At 38.5% G+C, this 15,183-nt stretch overlaps 3 protein-coding genes across 3 annotated transcripts in view; 1 reads left to right on the top strand and 2 right to left on the bottom strand.

Moving 5' to 3' along the window:
- LOC134283913 (probable cytochrome P450 9f2) overlaps positions 1-10,782 on the bottom strand; it is a 36,493-nt gene extending 25,711 nt beyond the window's left edge. Inside the window, exon 1 of the mRNA XM_062856189.1 lies at positions 10,478-10,782. The gene's annotated coding sequence lies outside the window, so the exon portion shown is untranslated. The remainder of the gene's footprint in view (positions 1-10,477) is intronic.
- LOC109403726 (sodium-dependent transporter bedraggled) overlaps positions 1-15,183 on the top strand; it is a 358,384-nt gene that overhangs the window by 137,922 nt on the left and 205,279 nt on the right. The gene's annotated exons all lie outside the window — the stretch shown is intronic.
- Positions 6,604-8,776, bottom strand: LOC109403754 (cytochrome P450 9e2). Its single transcript, XM_019676628.3, has 3 exons — positions 8,631-8,776; positions 8,130-8,380; positions 6,604-8,061 (listed from the first exon to the last, which is right to left on the bottom strand). The coding sequence occupies exons 2-3, from the start codon at positions 8,342-8,344 to the stop codon at positions 6,651-6,653; spliced, it is 1,626 nt and encodes a 541-aa protein (XP_019532173.3). The 5' UTR covers positions 8,345-8,380; positions 8,631-8,776; the 3' UTR covers positions 6,604-6,650.

Here is a 15,183-nt window from a genome sequence, read left to right as displayed (position 1 = left end):
GTCGTATCGCATAGGCCAACCAGACACTAGAGTTGTGTACGGAAAAATGTTGTTGAGGTTCTTCGTTACCAAGAAGATGTTTTTCACCTTAGATACCAACAGCAGGCCTGGTAGTGAGTCACTTTTTAGTGATTTGGTCACTATTTTCGAGTCAGTCACTAAAAAGTCACTATTTTCATGAAAAAGTCACTAAAGTCACTTTTTTCAGTAAAATGGTCACTAAAGTCACTATTTTCGTATATCTGACAACATTTAGAAGATCATATGAGAATTTTGGTAAAGCAGCTATGCCAAAATTAACGAAAGAATTTTCCTCAAAAACCTTGCTTTAAAAAAATTTCGGCTACGCCGCTTATTACATCATTATCATGTTATGATTAAATAATTATTTAATGTGTGAAATAAGGAAATAGGATAAAAATACGATAACGCACAGTGCATTGTGTTCCCCTGAATTGGTTTACCTCGAGTTAATCGAAAGTTTTAAAATTAATTTTGGAGTTTGCAGAATAATTTCTGTTACAAATGAGAGATGAATTTCTGATGAAATTACTGAAGGTAGCTGTAATGTCATTTTTTCAGTAGCTTTTCACTGAAATCCAAAAGAGTTTATGATGGAGTTCATTTGAGAGTTTCTGATGAAAATCTCCATACACGTGATAGTAAAGAAAATGGCGAAGGTATTTCAATAATATTATGTATTTGAAATGAATCCAGAAGCTTGTTCAAAACGTTTCTTAAAATATTTCTTCAAGAACTTTTTATTCATCTCTGAGTTCATCGAACAAACTGTTTTTGTCACGAATATATAAGTTTCATCAGAAATTTAAAGACACATTCAATTCCAGAAGTTCCTCCAAAACATGTTTGACTACATTGTTCAGGAGTGCAGTATGAATTTCTTCATTATTCTTCACAATATTTCAGTGAGCCAAGGACTGAAAGTCTCTCAAATAAAGATAAATCAAATCAATCAATCAATATTTCAGCGAGAATTCTTCCGAGATTTTCTTGTCGTGGCATATGCCAGAGCTTTATTGCATAGTAGTGTAGTAATTTTTAGATTGCAACTGAAAGTTACCATAATTTATTTTTGAACTATTGTTCCAATTACAACAACTGGTAAAAAACAACAGCTATAAAATTGAAGGTTTTTCTTAGAAAGAATTCATTTCTGGCCCATATTTGCCGTCATGAGGAAACCGGAGGATAATTCTTCTGAAGCACGAAATTGCTCACAAAATGCCATAAATGTTTAATTAATTCAGTTTTTTTTTTTATCTGTATTAACGAGATTTTTAACCCCAGGCTAGTTCATCTCGAATTAATTCAGTGATGTTGTCTCAGACAACTAGTCTGCATGAGTTGTGTCAGCTGTTTGTCTCGGTAATCTACAATTATTGTGACCTTAGGACTATTGGAAAACATGAGTGGGTGAATTTCGGTGCATAATTTCTTCGAAGAAAAGAAATTTTCTTGCTGATGGGCAATAGAAAAATCGAAGAAAGTTTACGTTGGAATTTGGTCACAGTAATATAAAATTTATAACGGATTCATTCAGTCTCAGCAGTCAAATTTCATGTGTTTGATGCATTTAGCATTTAGACAAATTTTCTAATCAACATGCAGAAATCTATCACCATAAAAGTTACAAACATCAAACACAAACATCGAATGAAAACTTGTGTTTTACCTGATTACAAATTTGCTTGTGATTTCTACCTGTCAGAGATTTTCACGGAACTTATTACCTGTAGTTTTGGTGTGATAATCAAACTGGTTTCCTGTTCGAACCACAATTTCTCACTGCAACCTATTTTTTTCTTAATAAATGATTAAGTTTTGCGACGGCTCTGACTTATTTCGGTTCAACTTGAGTCAACATTTTATTAAATAACTATAATAATTGTGTACCAAATCAAATGTAGGTGTCGCATGTACGGTATGCACGAAGGGTGGTATTTTGATATCGTCATTAACAATCAGTTACCAACATTTTTTTAAGATAGGAGAACATAGTTAAGGCTTCTTAAATTGAACACTTTCCGAAATAAAAAAGAATTATTCAAACAGAGCACAAACTCTGGAGCTTAGTTAAAAATTATGCATTGATTTTCTCGGAAAGGCGTTAATTCATCAAATGTTCAGCATATAAATTCAATATTCTAATAATCTGAGGTCACTATTCAGTTACTATTTGGTCACTTTTTTGATAATTTTGGTCACTAAAGTCACTATTATTTTGCCACCTGAACGCTACCAGCCCTGCAACAGGTGAGCGCATGAGACGAGCTCCCCGAAAGCTATGCGCCAAGCTCGTACCCACCAGATTTTCATGAGCCTCCTAGCAGCGCAGCACACTGCGATTTTGGGGGCTCGGAGACAATTTGGTGTGAGGCTCGCTGTCACATTTATGTACACATGAGCAATGGGAAACTCTGGTCGTAACGCTACGCTGGATTACCCCCCCCCTCCCCCTACAACGTTACGTAATTTGTGTACGATGCCTAAGGTCTTTGGTTTGGGATTTATCCGCTAAGTGGCGCATTGTGTCTGAAAAATTCTAACACGTATATCTCGATACCCTAATGAGGTACAAGGATACCGTTTTCAGCAAAATTGTTCATCAGGATAAAAACTATCTGGCAATGGCGTCTTTAGTTCGAGAATCGTCCGCTAGATGGCGCCAGGGTCAAAAATCTTCTAACTTATATATCTCAGAATCCTGATAAGATAGAATGATGCCGTCTTCAACAAAGTTCTTCAGCAAGCTAAAAACTGTCTGATAGTTGAATCTTTGATCGAATAACGAATGAATATCGAGATATACGTGTTAGAATTTTTCAGACACAATGCGCCACCTAGCGGATAAATCCCAAACCCAAGACCTTACTATCAGATAGTTCTGAGCTTGCTGAAGAATTTTGCCGAAGACTACATCATTCTATCTTATCAGGTTTCCGAGATATGAGGGTTTGAACATTTTTGAAACTGGCGCCGCCTAGCGGCCGAATCACGAACCAAAGTCGCCGTTGCCAGTTAGTTCTTAACCTGCTGAACAAATTCGCCGATCTTGAGATATACGTTGCGCAAAGTATGTGGCCAATTTTGGTACCCCAAGACAATCCGGAATAACTCCGGAACCATATGGGCCAGGTACCCATGTCCCCAGCATCATAAACTAGAAGAGTTTTTCGGGAAGTTGTGAAAATTTCATCAAAATCCACCGAAAATCAAAAAAGTTATGACCATTTTTGTGCTTTTCCGAAGGTGGAAAATGTACGTTGGCTGGATGAAGGTTAAAAAGTCCTTCGGACATACTTCCACAAGTTTGTCAAGGGAAATTTCCCCGGGATTGCCTCAAGGGTTTCCTCCAACGATTGTTCTAGGACTAATGCTAGGATTTCTTCTGAAATTTCACCAGGGATCTCCTTCCAAGTTCAGTGCAAGCATTTCTCCAGAAATTTCACTTGGAATTTTTCCAAGAAGTTGTCTAAAAATTTTCCAGGGCTTTCTTCAGAAATCCTTCCAGCCGTTTCTTCAGGGATCAGGAATTCTAACAATAAGCCCTCCAGGGATTCTTCCAAGCCACACACATGTCACTGAAGAGTCACGGCAGCGCAGGTTTTGGTTGTGCAGTCACTGTGACTTGCTTTGAACAAATAAGAACTTATATGCTAGATGCGGTTTCAGACATTTTTCTTACAGCGAATCTTTCAGGAATTCGCCCTGGGAAGACTATTTCGGAATTCTCGCAGGGTTTTTCCTGGAATTTATCTTGGAATTCTTTCTTAAATTCCTCACCACATTTCTTTTTGAATACATTCCAGCGATTCGTCCAGGAGTTGCTTCAAGTGAATAAGCTCTCAAAGCCCTACCTACCCAGCTAACACATATCGCATATCGCTTCCACTTTAGCATCCTATTCAACATCATATGCGATCCTGTGTTGACTGGGTAGATTCTTGGCTTAAACCCCAAAATATAATTCAAGAGTGCATATTGACTTATTTTTTTGACTTTTTAGTGGCCGTGATTAAAAATATATAATTTTCAAATAATGTTTCGTTTTTAAATCTTCTGTCGCGCTCCTAGAGTATAACACATACTTTGAGTGACTTTAATCACCGTGTATGTCAGATTGGAGCATTTTTAAAGCCCCAGAGTGAATAATTTCTAGTTTCATCACGTCAAGATCCCTTAAAGCTGCTGGTAAAAACTAATCCTGGTATAAAACAAACACTTTGTTGGTCTTAAAAGATGAATCATTATGTTTTCTTAGTTCCAATGGATAAACTTTTGTTTATTATGGTATATGTTCAGCTATAAACAAAACCCTCGAAATTTCGCAAAACCAGTTACCTAGTTCTAACAGTAAGGGGGCGAATTATCTTTCTCTCCATCCACAACTCACGGATCAACAAACACTCCGTCTGAGAGTAACATAATGTCTCCACCGATGCACGAGATCATTAGTTGACGTTTTGTGATACCGTGTTTCCATAAAATGTACTTGTTTCCATGGACATCTAGAAAACACGAGACCGTCAACCTGGAAAACGAGGATTGGTGAATACTGATTAAGCTTTTTTGCAAGTAGATACGATTTGTGAGTGAGCACTAGTACGAGAGAGCATACTTTGATCACGTAAAGGACCTAGGCAATCAGCTTCAAATTTTCTCTGGGTATTCCGCAAGAACTTGCCTTTGGGGATTCCTCTAGGAATTCATTCCGCCAGCAATTCACTTTAAGGATTCCTTCAAGAATCCAAGAGTTCCCACTGGTGCATCTTCCACAACTTCCCTCTGGGGATTCCTGCAGGAGTTACTCTGAAAATTCCGCCAGTGTTTGTCTATTGAGATACCTCCTAGAATTGCTACAGGAGATTCATCTTGGTATATCCATTTGGGGGATTTCCAGAAGTTCCCACTGATGCTTCTTCCAGGAACTCCCTCTGGATATTCAGTCAGGAATTCCCTCTGGGTATTCCGCCAGGAGTCCCTTTGAGAATTCCGTCAGGGATTCCCTCTTGAGTTTCCTGCAGGAGTTCGAACCGAAGATTCCTCCAGGAATTCCTTTGGGAATTCCTTCAGGGTTGCCTCCCGGGTTTCCCTCCGAGGATTCTTCCAGAAGTCCCCTCTGGGGATTCCTCCAGGGTTTCCCTGTCAGAATTCCTTCAGAAGAGACTCCCCCAAGAGTTCCCTCGAAGAAATTCTCCAGAAGTTTGCTCTGGGGATTCCTCCACGAGAGAGACATTTGTACCATTGTTATGATTTGTCATCCGTTATTGTACCGCTAAAGAGAGTTCGGGTCAATCACGGAGTAGCAGCCATAGATATGTGCAGTAAGTGTAAACTAAGCTAACCTAGGCGTTACCCTATGTCTGTTCTTTTTATCTCCTGACTGAAATGGCTATAAATCGTGTATCCACTTGACAATCGCTATTAAACGATAATAAATAACATCAAATATTTGCTCAGTAGCAGGGACGTGAATAAATGACGCACGAAAGCGGGAGCAAATCGTTTCCCATGCGACGGGACTGCTGCGATGCTTCATAACTCACACTGCAACACGTTCGTTCATTATTGCTACTGAAACAAGTGTGTTTGAAAATAGAAGTGAAACACTTTGGATTTTCGTTTCAATTGTGGGTCATTGAAAAATTTCAATGTGCTAAAAACACTACTTAAAACAATTTTCCTAATAGTGGTGCACGCCAATAGAATGATCATTATGTCACAGACAAACAGACGTAACACTCTGATAATTCTCATCGTACACCGATTTAACGGTATTTTTCAAAATTTGATAGTTGGCCAACTGACCAAGCATGGCGCTCGCATAGTTTCTGTTCGAGTTTGACGTTTGCTCACTACCGCCACCTAGTTGGTGGTCGGCCAAACTTAGTCCTTTTAGCATTGGGCGAATATGTTTCCGTGACTATGATTTGAATCGAAAAATGTTCGAAGTGTTACGTCTGTTTGTCTGTGATTATGTTTTATGAAAAAGGAACACAAGCTCGACCGCTTAAATCCAATTAACCGGCGCCCGTAACCATTGAGAGACTAACGCGCAAGAGTGAGGCACTACTACTCTGCCGAGTGAAGCACAAGCAACGCCACCCCGAACAGAGACTACCGAGTGCTACGATGAATGAGAACGTTTTCCGAATCGAAAAGAAAGACTCGAATAGTGTGTCAAACAGATAAAGTTGTGCTCATTCTGCGAATGGAGTGACGTGAGAAAAGTCGGAGTCGTATATCGAGGTGAGAAATCTCGACTCGAATGAGGTGACTCTCCATTTGATTTACACGGCGAGTCACTTCATTCGAGAGTGGATTCCTCACCTCGATATACGACTCCGACTTTTCTCACGTCACTCCATTCGCAGAATGAGCACAAGTGACTCATTCAAATGTTGCATGAAAGTGTATCATTGAAACGAAATTAAACGCCCCTGCCAGTAGTTACAAAGACAAGTTCCTATAGGAATATTATATATTGGAATAAGATTAGCTATCTTTGAAATTGTAGAACCTAATGCCGACGTACCAAAGTACGAATGGATGTGATAAGAGTGAGTGAGTATTCTCCATAGCTTATCAATTCGAGAAAAACATATAGTATCAAAATGTTATGGAACGTATCAATGCTTCCTAGGTTTCAGCTCCAGCCACACACCATTCTCCGCTTGCAGGGCAAACATATTCTTAGACATCTTCAGCGGAATTTGCGTCTTCTCCGACGCTTCCAGGCTAAACTCCTTCAACAGGTTGTAGATGATCACTTTCACTTCCATCAGAGCCAACCGAGAGCCAATACAGTTCCGAGGACCCACACCGAATGGCAAATAAGCTCCGGTATCGATCTTCGAACGGTTCTGTTCATTAAAACGTTCCGGGTCAAACTTTTCCGGGTTTTCGTAATACTTGGGATCGGTGTGAATAGCGATCGTTGGGATCCACATAGTTGTACCCTTCTCGATGACGAATCGCGTTCCCTTTCCATCATCGTACATGTAGTTCTTAACGCAGAATCGATCGGACACTACGGCTGGTGGCCACTTACGCAAAGCTTCCGACACAACCATATCCATGTATTCCATCCTCTGCAACACCTCATATGTCAACGGCTTTCCGCTCAGTGATTCGTCAGTTTCCATGACTTCATCGTACAAGCGTTGCTGAACATCTGGATTAAGCATAAGTTCGTACGTTAGGAATGTCATGCAGGTAGACACCGTATCAAATCCTGCCAAGAAAAACAGGAAACACTGCGCGATAAGTTCGTTTTCAGTCCACACCCGATTGATGGTAGACTTTCCGACTTTGGATTCTTCAACCGTGGCAAATCCAGCGTCTTTCGTTTCCTTTTCATCCTTCTGGTGCCTCAGCGATCCCTTGCGAACCTCCATCATCATCTGGATCATATCGTTCCGCATTATTCCATGTGCTTCTCTTTGCTTCATGTTATCCACAATCATTCCTTTGAAGTACTCCGTCAACGTGGAATCCACAAAATCTACCCCGAGCTTGCGTGAAACGGTGGGAAAAGCTCGCAAAAATAGAAATTTGAACAACACCTTTATCGATTGGAAGTTCAGCATAGCTTTGCCCTTTGTGAAGAACTCATTTTCGCGATCACGCAACGAATCCACCTTGATCCCGAATGCCACCGTCGCAATCACGTCGTTCCCGAATCTCGAGAACGTATCCTTCATTTCGTACTCCAGCGTCTTTCCCGCTGCGGCCTCCGCCTTGAAAAACTCCGCCATAGACTGAGCACAGTCCGCCACCAGCTCGAACATGTGCCGCATCTTGCTTCCGGTGAAGGCCGGACTCAACGTCGCCCGCATGTCCCGCCACTTTTGTCCACGGAGAGCGAACAGAGAGTTTCCGAACAGACTATCTCCTCCGACCTCGTCTTCCGGGTTGCTGTTCGTCATGGTCGGCGTGTGATCCATGAAGTAGTCAAAGTCCTTGACTGTGATCTGCTTGATTACTTCTGGTTCACGAAGCATGAAGATTGGCTTCATAAAATCGTAGAACCCGCCCATCCTACCGCCGAAAAAATAATTCAAGTTAGAATATATGCATTCAGAAATACGCAACCGTTGAACACTCACTTGAACCCTTCGAACGAATTGTAGAGTATCTTCACGTGCGAGCACACATCCCGCCGGCGGAACATCATCGGACCGGTATTCCCGAGTAAGAATGTCGGCTTCAAGGCCGGAATTGGTTTCGTCAGGAAGTATTCATATTTCTTCGTGCCGTAGTGATACAGTAGTAGGACTATGGCACCGACGGCCATAGCCACGTACAAATCCACCTCAACCATTGTTAACGTCTCGATCCAGCGACGGTTCAGCAACAACTGTCGGGAAAAAACAGCACATCCGTGTCAATTTAAATTTATCATTCGGAAACTAATTACGGTAAGCCGCGCACTTCGCCACGGCGTTGATTAGATAGCGCCCCCCCTAGATGACCGACTAATGGTTAAAGCAAACACCTCAACTCAGCTCAGTTGGGGACAAACAAAGGAGGCGCTGATAAATCGTCAGTGGATGAGTGCTGCGCCACCAGAGCCATAAAAGATCTACTCGAGAAAGTCTTCAACTTACACGATTTCACTGTCACCTAGGGCGAGTACAGATAACGACTGACGAGGTTTGCCAGACGCCCGTTGATTCGATCTACTATGAACCTCCCCTGTTGAAGTCAGCTGGGAGGGTGGGGCAATATGAGCCCACATAAACACAAACACATAGCCGAGGTTCCATTCTTTTCTAAGTATCCAATGACGAAACTCGTTGAAATCTGGAGTTTCCATAGGAGTAGCACGTTTCACCCCATACTTCCCATTCCCTCATTTATCTCAATCACGAATGGTGTGTAGTGTGGCATCCAGCTTCTGCACTACTGCCAAAGATCAACCTTGCGCAATTCCACAGTCACAGTAGTGTAGATGCGGCAATCCATTCGAGAGTTCAGAGAGTCACTGGAATACTCCGCTAAGCAGCAAACACAAGCGCAAACCAACGCGACGCCGCACAAACGCAAACACGTCGCGTCATGTTTGTATGTACTACTCATTCTCAATTTGATCAGAATCTCTTCGCGGAACATACAGATGTGATGATTGATCTTACGAACAACTCATTCGCCGGACCGGAACGAATGATTACCGGTCGTCATACGGACTGGTCTCTCTAGGTGTAGGTGCGAGAGTGAGTAAATGAGTAAATTAAGGTGCGACTTGCGACTTTTGGCGATTTTCGCCGCTACTGCGATCCGTTGGTTTTGGGAAATCCAAGTAAACCGGTGTGGCTGTTGGGCAGAGCCTAAAGAAGAGCGTTCAACTTTTCATTCAGCGTCTACTGCGGTTCGTATGGATGGATTTCGCTTATTATTTACATGTTGGGTGTACGTGCTTATGAGTTTTATGAGTCATTTGTCATTCGTTGCGGTTTGACTGTAGGCTTTGGATGCCAAAAATGTTGATTGAAATTACAAAACCAAAAAGCAGTTCTCTGTTTTTGTTTTAACATTTTGTTAATAGCTACATCTAATAAAAGTATAGTACAATTAATTGTTACATGACTTTACGCTCAATTATAGCTATAATACAAAAGACAATAAGATAACCATTTCACTTATGGTTATGCACCGTACGATATATTTTAAATGAAAATTTTACATCATAAAGTATAGGTTATTACGTTTCGTTATCGTAGCAATATTAAAATCGTGTTTCTAACAATAAATTTTATTGCTTTGATATTTTATATTTTATTTATTGGATGTACTGTTGAACCATAAATTAACGATTCATTACATAAAACAAGAACGCATTGTAAAATTATTGCTGTGTATTGTATTTGTATGGTAATGTTTATGCGGGCTTCCACTGCTCTAAATAAGAATCACACAGATAAAAATTATGATATTTACACGTCATGTAAACTTAATTTTAGTCATGTAAACTTAGTGTTATGATGGTTTACATGATATATCATGTAAATTTATGTTATATGTCATGTAAATACTCAGAGTCATGCTAAATTACATGACATATAATGGAAGTTTACATGATATTTTATGACTTTTACATGATATGTCATGTAAACTTCTGTGATATCCCACGCTCCAATCATGTGCATCATATGCCACAGAATTTTACACTCTTTTTTCGATCTGTGCAGTTGTATGACCTTCATTTTAGTTTTCACTTTAATACGATCAGCCTTGAACAGTGTCAAGTGTTTGATTCATTTGTATGTTGTGCCTGTATAAACTTATTTCTTCTAAAAACTTCAGCAAATAAAATTTAAAAATTTCTTGGACAATCATTATTTTAATTCTAGAAATAGTTGTCGAAAACCTGTGCTATTCTTTAAAAACAAAAAAAAGTTGCAATCTACGCAACAAAATATTTGGTACAGATTACCAACACCAAGCATTAACCTACATAATTGAACAAGGACTGCTGCTGTTGGTGCGTTACTCCGCAGCCTGCTGCGATCGTGTCGGGTGCACCGTTTGTCTTGTAGGACGGAAGAATAATCAACACTGCACGTTGTCTTAAGGGGCCTTGCACAGTCTTTCACACTTTACGTAAAAAAGGGATATTTCCTTTCGCAAAACTTCACTAGAACTTTTATTTCAGTTCATCACTTCACTTTTTTTTTCAACTAACTGTTCAACTGCACAGTTACAGCTATGACTTTTTCACTACTTTTCACTACTTACACTCGGAATGGAATTGCGCGCCCGGCGGTTGTTGAAATCGAACTGGAACCCAGCAAAAAACGGCCGCGTTTTTATAGCTCCGCGGAGGTCGCTCGTTTTACAGAGTGCTACACAATGAGTACAGTGGTACAAATTCGTTTAACCCTCTAATACCCAAATTTTTGATTTTGATCTAAATATCATTTTTTGTCATCTAAAATCGATTTAAACATGTTTTGGAAGATGATTCTTTTTACAGGGTGTTCAATAAGTTCGGATACACCATATAACTTCAATTAATTTCTTATCTGTAATTCAGATTTTCAAAGTAAATGTATTTATTGAAAGGTCATATAACACTGATCAAATATAGCATATGGTTTTGAATAAAGTTTTTTTCTACTTTTTTTTATAACCCTTAGATGTATCTAAAGTTTGTTAGCTCCGGCACGCTGGAATAATTTTCGATAAGTTGCTCAAGCTACAGAAGTCTAAAACGTTGACTTTTGAGTTTACATCTCACTATACTATATTAAAATAACTAAATTAATAGACAAAACCTTTACACTGCTATTTCAGTGATGATATGGTGATAAATTTGCAAATTTAGTCAAAATGTGCTTAAATCTATGAAAAAGGCATAAAAACATTATATAAAGCCAATTTTGGTTCAAATTTGCCACAATAGGGATATAATCAAGTTTTGGAAAAGATAACTATGGATTAAACTGAGATATAACGCAGCCTTGCTTTTTGACAAAACAAAAATCATTAAACCAGGTACAGCGGCAATTTTGGCAATTCTAAAGATCAAAATAAAATGAGTCCGTATTTCACCCAATCTGAATCTTATAGATTATTTCGTATGGCCACAGTTGCTACCACTAATGCTGAGGACAACAACCTAATTTGATTCAACTTAACACCATTACTCAATAAAAGCTAGACGAAATACCAATGACAGACGTGCGTGCCGGCCAAAAGGAACTTGAGACACATTTGCAATTATTACAAAAGGATAAAGGACAGTTTATTTCAAAACATATACTGTATTTGATCAGTATTATGTGAGCTTTCAATTAATACATTCACTTTGCAAAACTGAATTACAGATGGGAAATAAATTCAATTTTACTGTGTATCCGAACTTATTGAACACCGTGTAATTCTCAATTTCGTGAATTTCAGTTTTTGATTTTTCTAATTTTTATTTTTGAACATCCCCACACTTTTATATTTTTCCTAGAAGCCAATTTGGGGAACGGATTTTTTGAGATGAAAACATTTTGCGATTTTATGATTATTGTTGAAATATTATTATTTTAATTTTTTTTCACAGAAAATTTTATTTTCCGTGTAATTTTAAGGAAATTAATTTTAGAGTGTATTCGATTCCTTTAAACTATTAAACAAGGATAGAATGATTTGGGAAAAATTTAAAATATGTTAATTGTAGCGATTCAATACAAAATAAACAATAACTTTTAAAAGGTGACTAAAACATCAATTTTTCAATGATTTTAAAAAAATGTAAATACGCTTTAAAATACACCAAAAACCATTTTGAGATATACAAAACAGTCCTAAATATCAGCCAAAAATATAAAAAAATTGATTTTCCACGAAACAAAAATTACAAAAATACTCAAACTATACCCCGTCTAAAGGCGGGATTGGGTATTAGAGGGTTAAACGCACATACTTCCCAAAACATTATCTATATGTTACTGCACAATAAAATTTATGATAATAATGATCTAACTATCACTAGTAATAGTACTTGTTGAAATGTATATTGATATAAAAAAATGTGAAATAGTTTGCCAATAACGTTCTTTAGCGTGTTTATACAAATAACGCTGCACAGTAGGCCTGGCCGCTTCAATTCTTGTATTACATCTCCGATGTGCTGGAAGCATTGATAATGACAAGAAAAATGATAGAAGTAGTCGATTCTATCATTTTCCAGGATTCTTTCAATGAATGGCTGTGTATGTGTAGACTAGACTAGACTAGACTAGACTAGTGCAGATAGTACATTGCGTGATTGTCTATCAAAATATATACCAATAAAACACAGATGACCTTCAAGTAAAGTTTACCGTTCAAAAATCAAGTGCGTTTAAACGAATTTGTACCACTGTACTGCAAGCCGATATCGTCGGTTTCTTGCAATAGGGGCACAACTCAAAAAATGTGAATTTTCAGAATGAGCGTTTGAAAATTGGAAATCTTGGAGCACCTTCTACAAGTTCACTTATTTCTCTCATAATTTTCATGTTTCATAAATTTTGGATTACTATTTTTCAACGATTATTGAAAAATCTCGCGTTCAATGAATTTCGGAACGGGTCTTTGTGAGATGAAAGTTTACATAGTTTTTCACCATTTGCCTTCAAAATCTCAAAAATGACAAATTTTGAGTTTTGCCCCTATTGCAGGAAACCGACGATATGTTGTGCGTGGTGGAAACTAGAGGCACTCATAATTGTAACGAATTTTCAAGACCAAGGGACCGCTCATAAATTACGTGGCGTAAACACTGTCCAATTTTCACCTCGCTCCCTCTACCCCTCAGTCACACTATGTGACACTTCTGAACTATTATATGGATCATCATACTTTGCCCTAACCGCCGTCCCCCTTCCTATAAATGACGTAATGTTTGAAGGTCCCCCAACATAAAATATCTGCGAAGAAAAGAGTAACGCATAAACCTGGGAAAATGAGAACATGACGTCATGTTCACTCAAATCACTCACACTATGGGTGGATCATAAACCACCTAACGGCATAGGCCAGGGAGATAGCGTGTCCCTCAAGCGAGTCCTAACAATTCATAACCTCAAAATTGGCCATTTCAAACCCTTCCCTCTTTCTTCCTGATTTTGCATGCGGAAAAGAACTGTATTAACACCTCCTTCCTTTCCCATGCAGTTACATTATTTGTGAACGGACCCTTAGTATTACGATTTATATGAAAAAAAAAACATTTTTCTCTGAGAGTAGTTTCCATGTGAAAGAGAGAGAGACAGGGTTCGGAATTGGCACTTTCACCATAAGTATGCACGTCTTGTCATAACATTATTGGTATTATTATTTTCTTCTTTTTATGATCAAATCCAGGGATTCGCAAAAATAATTGCAAACGTAATGATTCGCATATGAAGGTTAAGCAACACTCATCCCCAAATGTTGACTTCAAATACTCAAGATGGTTCAGAGCTTTTCCAATATAACAATTTGGAAATTTATGAGAAATGTAGACTAGCTTTTCACATTCTCCCTGCTGCTCAGTTTAAGAACCGCGCCGTACGAGCAATCTATGGTTATAAATACCCGACTGACAAACAATAACTAACTGCTTTGATATTGTGAAATCCATATGCGTTTATGGCAAATTATTACCGAAAGATATAACAAAAGCTACACACTTAGAAATTCTGAAATTTCCACGAAACGGAATCACCAAAAAACGTAAACGTTTCAAGACTGAATCGCAAATTGGACTCAATTTTACGCGCATCATGTAAGTGCTGGTTGGTTGCGTTAGATGTCAACAAATCCGTTTCAATAGAAACGTAGAATCAGTACCACATTCATCAGCCACCTTCCAACTCGGTGAAACAGCCGAGAGGTAAGAGATGTGACTCACGATCAGCAGATCCGGTGTTCGAATCCCATGCATGACAATATTTTACTTTTCTATGTTTTATCTGACAAATCGGTTCTAGTGATTGCTAGACGCTAAGAAAAAATAAGTTTTATTTTGGGGTGTCTTGAAAGACGTAAATTTACATGTGAGAACCTCTAAATTTGTGTTTTTGATAATGCTCGTATATGTCAGGTTCAGTACACTTAAAATTACATGATATTTTCTAGGTGTGTACATGAACATTGAAGCAATAAAAAGTCATTCAAAATCTAAAAATATGTATAACTAATTGGGTAAAACATATAAGTTAGTTTGTCTTTTTGTCCATCTATCTAGTCTGTAAATTACTGCAATTCATTCGGAGATTCATGCATATCATCTTTTGTTAACATTCAATATTATCATGGGAACTGAAAAATGAACTTGAAATTTGATTAATCCGGCAAAAGTAGTACCACAGAAAATATTGACGAAAAATATTGATCAATTGTTGTTGTTTTTTTTTGTGAAAGCATTCAGTTTTCGGAACCAATAGTAATGATTGTTCTCTTGGCGGGTCGACTGAGAAGTTTACTGCAGGAATTAAACGGCTACGCAGTCTTAAATGCGGAAAACGAAGTTTATTGCACAGACAAACAGACGTAACACCTTGAACGATTTCCATGGAAATCCATCGCCCAGTTAACACTACCATCACCTGGTGGAAAAGTTGCACGAATCACTGTGTTGTGCAATATCGTCAACAGAAGGCGCTAGTGTGAAACGTCAAACGCATAGAAAAACGATGCGCG

This window comes from Aedes albopictus, chromosome 3, assembly GCF_035046485.1.
Source record: "Aedes albopictus strain Foshan chromosome 3, AalbF5, whole genome shotgun sequence".
Taxonomy (NCBI): Eukaryota; Metazoa; Arthropoda; class Insecta; order Diptera; family Culicidae; genus Aedes; species Aedes albopictus.
The sequence above is the reverse complement of the archived record's forward strand: the minus strand, read 5'-3'. Positions and strand labels throughout refer to the sequence as shown.